This window comes from Vigna radiata, chromosome 1 (genome assembly GCF_000741045.1).
Source record: "Vigna radiata var. radiata cultivar VC1973A chromosome 1, Vradiata_ver6, whole genome shotgun sequence".
NCBI classification, from domain to species: Eukaryota; Viridiplantae; Streptophyta; class Magnoliopsida; order Fabales; family Fabaceae; genus Vigna; species Vigna radiata.
Genome location: NC_028351.1, coordinates 11662411 through 11672299, shown reverse-complemented (window position 1 = coordinate 11672299; position 9889 = coordinate 11662411). Strand labels below are relative to the sequence as shown.

At 29.3% G+C, this 9889-nt stretch overlaps 1 protein-coding gene across 1 annotated transcript; it reads right to left on the bottom strand.

The window, feature by feature from the left end:
• Positions 1-1802: 1802 nt before the first annotated feature.
• Positions 1803-4955, bottom strand: LOC106757484 (UDP-glycosyltransferase 83A1-like). Its single transcript, XM_014640159.2, has 2 exons — positions 4436-4955; positions 1803-2882 (listed from the first exon to the last, which is right to left on the bottom strand). Exons 1-2 carry the CDS (start codon positions 4923-4925, stop codon positions 2005-2007), a joined length of 1368 nt encoding a protein of 455 aa, XP_014495645.1. The 5' UTR covers positions 4926-4955; the 3' UTR covers positions 1803-2004.
• Between the last annotated feature and the right edge of the window lie 4934 nt (positions 4956-9889).

Sequence of the window (9889 nt, the reverse complement as noted above, 5' to 3'; positions counted from 1 at the left end):
CGACGTCCCATTGACGTCACCGAAAATGACGTTGATTATTTAGTAGACATTAAAAGTCCAAAATAACCGATGTTAAACAACGTTTTTACACTAATGATTATAAATTTGGCTTGATAAAATCGACATGCCTGGGTCATGCTTCTAGTTTTTAAAATTGACTTTCCTTGTGTATATAATATAATAAATATTTAATTTCCTTTTAATTTTTAAATAATTTTTTCTTTTTTCCTTTTTTATTCATAAATTTTTTTCTTAAAGTAATTAAAATTTGTCCTTAGTATTTTTCATTAGTTATTTCAAATTATTTTTTATTTTAATTTTTAATGCTTAATATTATTCTGCTTTGAAAGAAATCCTCCCAGAATTTTGTCCACATGAAACTGAATTTCCAAGAGATTTTTTATTTCAAACATCAAAAAGTTACTTAAAAATTCTGTCCATGTCAATTTGAAGAAATAATGTTCTACTCTATTGAACTTATTTGAAGAAATTCTTTTAAAAAATTATTATTTAGGGGATATTTTAAAGATGTTAATTTTGTAATATATTTGGAATAAAAGTTATATTATTATAATGGTATGTAAAAATAATAACAAGAAGTAAAAAATAACTTTAAAATTTTAGAATACTATTATTATTAATCAAAATATTTTCAATTATATTTTTTTCACAAAATTAACAATAGAATTTTTTTTTCGAATTATATTTAAAAACAATCATAATATTTTTTATATCTCGAAGTAAAGAAATTGGTGCACAATATATTTGATTAATCATTTTAAATTAATTTTCCTTAATTTTAATTTTAATTTTCCTTCTCATTTCAGATAAAAAAATAGAAACAAAAAAGAGGCAAATAACGTCTATTTAGGAAATTAATTTTTCAATAGATCTGTTTAAAGAATTTTTCTTTAAAAAAATATTATTTTGAGAAAAAAAATCACATTTAAAACTATGTACTTTTCAAAAATCAATCTATGAAAAACAAAAACAGCAAAACTGGGTTAAACTTCTGTTCCAAAATGTTTTTCACTATTTAGTGAGAATGGTGGTTGCACATGTGTGGTTTTTTTTTATACCAGTGTTCATTTTTTTTTTCGTAAAAATTTATACAACTATAAAATAAACTTATTGAAAATTATTATTTAAATAATAAAATTGGAAAAGAAAATTCTTTCTTTATAAATAAAAGTATATATTATTTTCCCACCTTTAAGCTTAATTAAGTCTTTTTTTTTTTTTTAAGTGTACACTTAAAGCACAAAAGACAACAGCACAAAGATAACAAGAAGCACCTAGTAAACTTTCCATTACCACATAACATTATTGTTATATTATGAAATATGTGTCCTTTAAGTTACAAAGAAATGAAGTTAAAAAAGTCGTGTTGAAACTAGTTTTCATCATGAAGTGCAAAAGGACTGCAAATAGAAAGGAAAACAATCAAAGATGCTCACAAACTTTTCTAACTTGAGATATGTGTAACTTGCATACGTGAGACATTAAGTTATGATAAATAAATGAATCAATAAGGCATCCAAAATCAGATGACTCTAATGGAGGAGCTATCAACAAATGTTTAACTAACTTGAAGATAAATTTTTTACTTTATCTAGGGAGACTTTCTATCCTTAGATAGTCGGAACTAATTGTATACTTGATTATAAATCAAGAGCAAAACAGTGAAATTCATTATTGTTTAGTTTTGGAGAATTAGATGTTTGGATGAAGAAATATTTTATATATAAAAGTGTCTACAAATTTTTTACACGGAAAATATGTTAAATATATAGTTCATAATAACATATACATGAACAATGGTAGTACAATACAAACTCAAAGGAAATAAAGAAAAAAATTACATAATAAGATAATGTTGTTTTGACACTATAGAATATAAAAACATGTAAATAAGATATCTCAATCGCTTGAAAATATTGATAAGGTGTTGAGAGAGCTTTCTCCAACATAAAATACGCATAAATTAAATTTAAATGGCAATTCCTATTCTTTAAGCCACTGGACAAACTTATTAAGGTTCTCCAATGATGCACCACCTTTAACTATGTTGTTCATTACTTTTTCCTTCAACTCAAGAGACTTTGATTTTATGTTCTCATCACTAAGGAGTTGCTCCACTTTCAATTTTACCTCTTTGCATGACACAACTCCATTTTCATCTTTGTCAAATCTCAATCCAACCTTTAACTCATCACAAATGTATTTTCTATTCTGAAATTGGTCTGCAAAATATGGCCAACACAAGAAAGGTATCCCATTGGACAAACCTTCTATGGTAGAATTCCAACCACAGTGAGTGACAAAACATGCTATAGCAGGGTGGCTTAAAACCTTTTGTTGAGGAGCCCAACTAACTATCTTACCTTTATGCTCTTTGAATTCATGAGGGTATTCCACTTTACTATCCTCTCTTATAACCCAAAGAAAAGGTCTATTGATGAGGACTAACCCAAGGGCAAGTTCATTGAATTGGTTTTGGTCAAAATGAGTGAAACTACCAAATGCAACATACAACACAGTACCATGATGTTGTTCATCAAGCCAACTCATGCAAGACAGATCTTCTTCCCAGTATTGTCCAATTGCTTTTGTGATACCAATTTTACTATCATAACTTCTTAATAATGGACCAATCGGTAGGAGCTTAGGAAGAAATGATAATGCACCAGGTTCAAGTTCATATGTGCTGTTGCACAGCCACCATTCTGCCAAATTTAAGCTTTGACAACAGTGTCTTAGATACTGAAATATTATCTTACCATTTATTTTTTCTCCCATGTTGAGCCAAAAAAAGTCTCGTGTGTTCATCTCAGCCATACTTGATGATATTTGAATTGTCTCTTTCGTTGTTAATCTTTCTCCTGCAATAATAAAAAAAAGAAACATTATTGTGACAATGGTTTATTCAATGTTTAATACTTCTACTATATAAACTAAATAGTTCTAAAAGTATAATTTGATAACTTCGTAAATAATTATAAATTATAATCAATTATATATAATTAAACACTACGTAAGCAACACAATTAGATTTTTCATATATATTATTTAAAACCTAATATTTATTTTTTATTGTAATTTTTTTAAAACAAGGAACCGTTGGATACCAACACAATTAAAGAAATATTTGCCTCATGTTTAAGATATTTTGTATGTACTAGAAATTAGTACTTGTTATATGGATAGAATTGTATAGCATCTATATGTATTATGCTTTGATGTTGTTAGTTTAGTTTTTGTTAATAACTACGATTAGTTTAGATATGATTTAAGTACAAGTTTTTAAATTGTTATAGAACATATATCTCATTTTACATTTCTAACATCTATATTTCTTCTCTAATTGGTATAAATACTTATAAATAGCCAATATAAAATATATTCTGCAAATATATATCTACAACACTAATCAACAATTTAAAATACCTCTATTTCACCTCAGGACCACTTATATATAACTTACGTACAAACTTACTCTAGTAATAAAAAAACAAATGAAATAATACTTTTATACTCTTTTCTTTATGTCAAATTTTGATTTAAATTAAAAATATTAATTTTTCTTGCATTTGTAATCAAAATATTTAATATTTGTTAATATAAATTATTCTATCTCATAGAACATATATAAATTTATTTTCTAAAAGACTTTTCATGTCAGATTTGTCGTGTAAAAAAATTAAAAAATTGTATACTATCAAATAAAATAATATACTTATGATTATATTTTCATTCAAATTTTTTAAAATTATCTTATAACAAACTGAATTACTTTATGGCCTAATTAGGAATGACAAATAATCTGATAATACGAGTATTTGTGAATAAAATTTACGGTGAATAATTATTATCCATAAACAATGGATAGTAATTTTAATATCTAATTCTAAATGAGTCACCTATTATATTATATTATCAGATTCGTAGAAACTCGTTACTAGCAAAGTAATAATAATTAATTTACATTTTTTAAAAATTAAATTTAATTAAAAGTAATTTTTTTTATATTTTATTAGATTAAATTTAATTAAAATTAAATTTTAATTTATATTTAATTTAATTCATATTATATATATATATATATATATATATATATATATTATAATTCTATTTAAATTTTATTTTTAAAATATATAAATTTTTTTTTTAATTTTTGCAAGTATGACATTATTGATAGATAGATATTATTTAAGTAGGTATAGGTAGCAATCATATTATGAGTTAGAATTTTATTTTGCAAGTTAAACTGTGAGTAGAAAGTATCCGTGAACACCCTACCGTCAGACGTAATACACTTACAGAAACAAGCTGAATTTAAATGCAATAAAATCAGTATTCTTTTATAAAAAAAGAAAAAAATAATAATATGAACAATTCATGATAAAGTATATGAAAAGTATAACATCGTTCTTACCGTCAGAATCCATGGTTCCATCATCAATAAGAGAGGGAAAACTCCACAGCAAGGCAAAGACAGCAGCCGATGAAAGCCACACTATTGCTCCTTTGATCCCAAATTTACTTCCAACATCCAACGCCCAAGCCATGAACAAATCTGCAACAATGAAGCTGATTCTGTCATCACCTTTCAAGTGAATATCCTCTATCAGCTTCTCAAGTGCTTTTGGCATGGAGTTCTGCAGACNATCNNACANCTTGCCCNGATCNTTTCTGTCATCATCAGCTCCTAANCCATCAGGAACTGAAACCAACCTCATCGCCTGGTTCGTACTATGTTGTTGTTGCTCTCCAAACGAACTCACCACTCGCTTGTGGTCGAATTCTGTGTTCACAAAAACCACTCTGCAACCATTCTCGATCAACTTCTGTGACAGGATCATCATGGGGTTCACATGCCCTTGTGCTGGATGTGGTACCACTAGCACAACTGGAATATTGCTCATGTTCTTCTCAATGTGTTTTTCTTTTTCTGATAGCCCTTTTATTATAGTTATAATACAGGGATATTTCTTGCTATTTATTCTGGTTTTCTTTATTTTATTAATTTAGAATTAAAATAAATATAGTTTTGTATATTTTTTTAAATATTGCGATTATTACCTAACTTTCTTTCTCCAAGATTGAGAAATTTAATCATCTCAACTTCCAAAATCTTCCTCTATATTCTGCAGGTCCTAGATATGAAAAGAACCACGTGTTGTTTTTAATAAAGAAAATGTTTTTTCAAAAATATTTTTTACAACTTTTTTATAATAATCGAATGGTAGTTGGTATTGGTATCTTTCAAACAGTGATACATGATATATTGTGAAAAATTGTTAATATATTATAATTTTTTAAGTATATGTAAACATTAATATTATTGTCAGCAGGCCGTTTGTCAAGTGCTAAAATAGATCCATAATATAGTTACTGCTAATTAATTCTATTATGAATAGAAACGTGATTATTTTCTGTTTGTAGCAAAAAAAAAAAAATTAATTAAAAATATTATTTTAGTTCTTGATATGATTTCATGTCCCGTCTTTTAAAATTTTAGGTTAAATATGTTTTTAGTCCTTATATTTTGGGGCGATTTTGATTTTAGTCTATTTTTAAACTAAGGTACAATTTAGTCTTCAACTTTAGAAAACTCTGGTTTTAGTCATTTTTACCAAATTTTTTAAACTTTATTTGTTGTTTCAAGCACGTTTCTCAGTTAACATTGAAGCAAAAATGTGTCAAACAGTATAAACAATCCAAATGTTATAATGAGACGTGCTTGAAACAAGAAATAAAGTTAAAAAAATTTGGTAAAAAAAGACTAAAACCAGAGTTTTTTAAAGTTAAAGGACTAAATTGTACATTAGTTTGAAAATGGACTAAAACCAAAATCGCCCCAAAATATAGGAACTAAAAACATATTTAACCTTAAAATTTTTTACAACCTTCGTTACATGTTTTATTCAGGAGAAACTTTAACCTAATTGTATTTCTTTGAATAATATGATGATAGAAATGTATATTTTTTTAATTTTTATTACATAATGTAACATCTCAATAAATGTATAACAAAAGCTATAATTTATTCTAGGAGTTAACATAACAATTATAGAGAATAGTGAGAAATGAGCATATAGATGGATAAGGAAGATATGAAATAGCATAGAGAATCAAAGCTATACAAGAAGATGTAAATTTGTTTACAATTTACAGAACTAGACTGAACAGTCTTGGTACAGTTCATGACCGAACGATAAATACAAAAGGGATATAGACCGAATGGTTTTACTAAACACTAATCGAACGGTTATATACACGAGGTAGAAAGTAAAAATCTAACTAAGGACCAGACGGTCCTGTAGAGCTCTCAGGTGTAGCATCTATCGGCTGATCAGTCAGCAACGCATCCTCCAAAGTATCTTCGTGATTACCCTTTGCTCACACCCAAAAGGATGATCATTGCAGTGAAGAGAAATACCCGAACGGTAAAGACCGAACGACACATGAACAAGACAGGAAATTAGGGTAAGCTTATGTAAATTTAATTAATCATTTTCTCATACATTTAAAACATACAAACAATTCTCATACATCAAGAATTCAAGCATGTCATCATATTCCAAGTTTGTCATTCAAAAACCGAATGGTAAACTCAACATGACCGACCACTACTGACATTGTCTAGACGGTATGAACCATGTAGCTCGCCGCTCTCTACACCCGGGTGGACCTGGCTGGGATACACTCAACAGAACGCCACCCGAGGTTAGTCCAGTGGAACCACCTCGGTATAGAGATACCAGGCTAAAGGACCTCTTGCCATTCCCACACATGAGTTACCCTTCTCTACTTGAGAAGGCGTAATGACAGAATATCAGGATAGAAATTCCTCCTTGGAATACTCTTACATATAATAAACTTCATTCTTTCTCATTTCATACCATTCAACACCAACTATCTTGTTTAGAAAAATAATTCTTTGTATATAGATGATGCTGGAAACAAATGACGAATAGTGATAGAAAGACCGAGTATCAAAGGAAATCAACAAGTGACCAAATGGTCACAGACAGATTAATACAATAAGGGTTCCATTAGGTGACCGAACAGTCTGAGAAAGGAGAATACCAAATGCTATTAAAAATCAAGGAATATAATTAATACATAAGAAAGAACGAACGGTCATCGACTAGTTGACCTTTAATAAATACCGAGCACTTTACAATTTGAGCCAAATACCTTAGAATAACAGAAGTTCTCTTCAACAAAGCGAGTGTTAGTACAATACCGAACACTCTTTAGAAAATTAAGTGTTAGTGTAAGACCGAGCACTTTTTCAAATAAATACTATTATAAACCGAACGTTTTAAAGAGTCTAGTACTGGTATAAGACCGAGCACTAACCTGACCGAAGGCTAGTCTAAGACCGAGCACTTCTCAAGACCGAGCACTCTTGAAAATCGAGTACTCTTGAGACTGATAGCTCTCAAAATCGAGCACTCAAAATGAGTATAATATGAGTAAGACCAAACGTTATTCTAGCAAAGACAAGTTTTTATGAGACCGAGTACTCAGTCTATGACCAAGTACGTTAAGGGTCGAACGCTCAGTATAAGACCGAACACTCTTAAGTAAGTATTTTATTCTGAATGACTAACTAAGCTGAGTATTTAAGTTTCAATATAATTGGTACAATACCGATCAGTCTTCAACTTATTCCTACAAAGGAAATACAATCTAGATCGATCGTTTTAGGGGAAACCGAACGGTCCTAATGACCCTTCGATTACAGATTTAGATTTTCTCTAAGTTATATAACCTTATAAACTATTTCATATCAACATCAAACATGCATTTCACAACAGTAAGATTATAAAATCAACAATCATACATACATAAGGTCATGCATATAAAATCTTAATAATTAAATTTTATAAGTTTCCCTTACCTTATAATCCAAGCTAAGCCTCTAAGTCTTTGGTAGTACTACTCCTATGGCTTCAAGATTCCAAGTGCTCCAAACAAGAATCTGATCGGTGTAAATGGAAGGTCTCTCACCGGGAAGATTTTATCTAAAAGGAGTGAGGTGATCGGAGTAGAGAAAAGGTGAGTAAACTTAGAGAGAAGGTGGAGGTTTCTAGAGAGAAGGAAGAGAAATATGGTGGTTTCTGGAGGTAAAAGACGAAGTGAGCATGCAGAAATTGGTGCCAATTTTCAAAACCCAACTTTAAATATGGCCTCCAAAAAGGACGCTCGGTCCATTCCCTGTGCACCACATGTCTTCCACTGTCTGGAAATTCTCATTTTCCCTTGCTGCCAGAAGGCTCACGAGGGTGGGGAATTAATTGCAGCTACCCTTTTGTCTCTCACTAGCATGGGAAACTGAAAGGGCTTTACACCTGTCCCTACTAAAGAAGAGAATTAATGGGATGTGACACATAATGTCAATTATACATATTTATATAAATTAAAAAATGATTTAAAACTATATAATAATACTATAAAAATATAAAAATATGATGTATTAAAATATTAATATAATAAATATTATATATTTGACTTGGTAAAGTCGGCATGCCTCTTCATGTTTCTACTTTTTAAAATAGATTTTCCTTGTTGTTTATAATAAAATAATATTTAATTTCCTTTTAATTTTTAAATAATATTTTCTTTTCTTTTTTATTTATTCATAATTTTTATTAAAGTAATTAAAATCTCAGTATTTTCCATTAATTATTTCAGATTACTTTTTATTTTAATTTTTAATGCTTAATTTTATTCTCCTTTAAAGGAAATCCTCCCACTATTTGGTCCACATGAAACTGAATTTCCAAGAGATTTTTTATTTCAAACATAAAAATGTTACTTAAAAATTTTGTCCATTTGAAGAAATAAGGTTCTATTGGACTTATTTGAAGAAATTCTTTTAAAAAATTATTATTTATGGGATATTTTAAAGATGTTAATTTTGTAATATATTTGGAATAAATGTTATTATTATTATTATAATTGTGAAGCCCCTATTCTAGCACTGCTCTTTCCTTTTTCAAAACTCTCTGAACTTTTTTCTTCTTCCTTGCATGATCCCCTCTCCACTTGATCCTAAGGTTTTTATCTTTGTTTCGTTGAACAGAAGCTTCATAAGTGATCTTGGCATCGTGGGTTTCGAAATCAACCGAACAATTTTCCAATTCTTCCACCGGTAGGTAGTTCTTCCTCTCCTCATGAAATTCTTAGAGATAGGGACATGCAACAATTTAGTTGCATGCGACTCACTTGAGTTTTCACGAAAATTTAACTCTCATTAGAATCTAAATTCTATCTTCAATTTCTTGATTTTAGGTAATTCTAGAGTATAGTCTCTACATCAAGATTTCCATCAAACATTCCGAGAGCTTGGTTGTCTACACTAGAGGTAAGGGGAGCTAGTTCTATTTTTGATTTTAGTTGTATGATGTGAATGCATGATAATTTTGGAATGGTAGGTTGTTGGAGGCATGAAATGAGTTTTAGTGACTTGAAATGCATGTATGTGTGTTTTTGATACATGAATTTCGTGTGTGATGATAGTGTGCTGTTTTGGAAGGGTTTAGATTGATTAATTATGTATGTTGGAACTGCTTTGGTGTGGGAAATCTGTTGTGGTATTGTTAGGAAGGAAAAATCAAGTGTATTAGGNTCACTTTTTGGTCATTTTAGAGGAAGTGAGGTAGTGATTTTGAGCAAATGAGGTCTGTCACGTTTTTGGACTGTTGGGACAGTTTCACCCACTGTATTGTGACTTGTTTGAGTCACTAAATTGGTCAAGATAGGTGCAAAGTGGTAAGATTGGGTTTTGGGTCCCTAAGTTGGGTAAAATTGGTGTTTTAGAGTTAGAAAGGAAGTGTGGTGGTTAAATTTAGAGTTAGGCATTCTTGGTGATCCT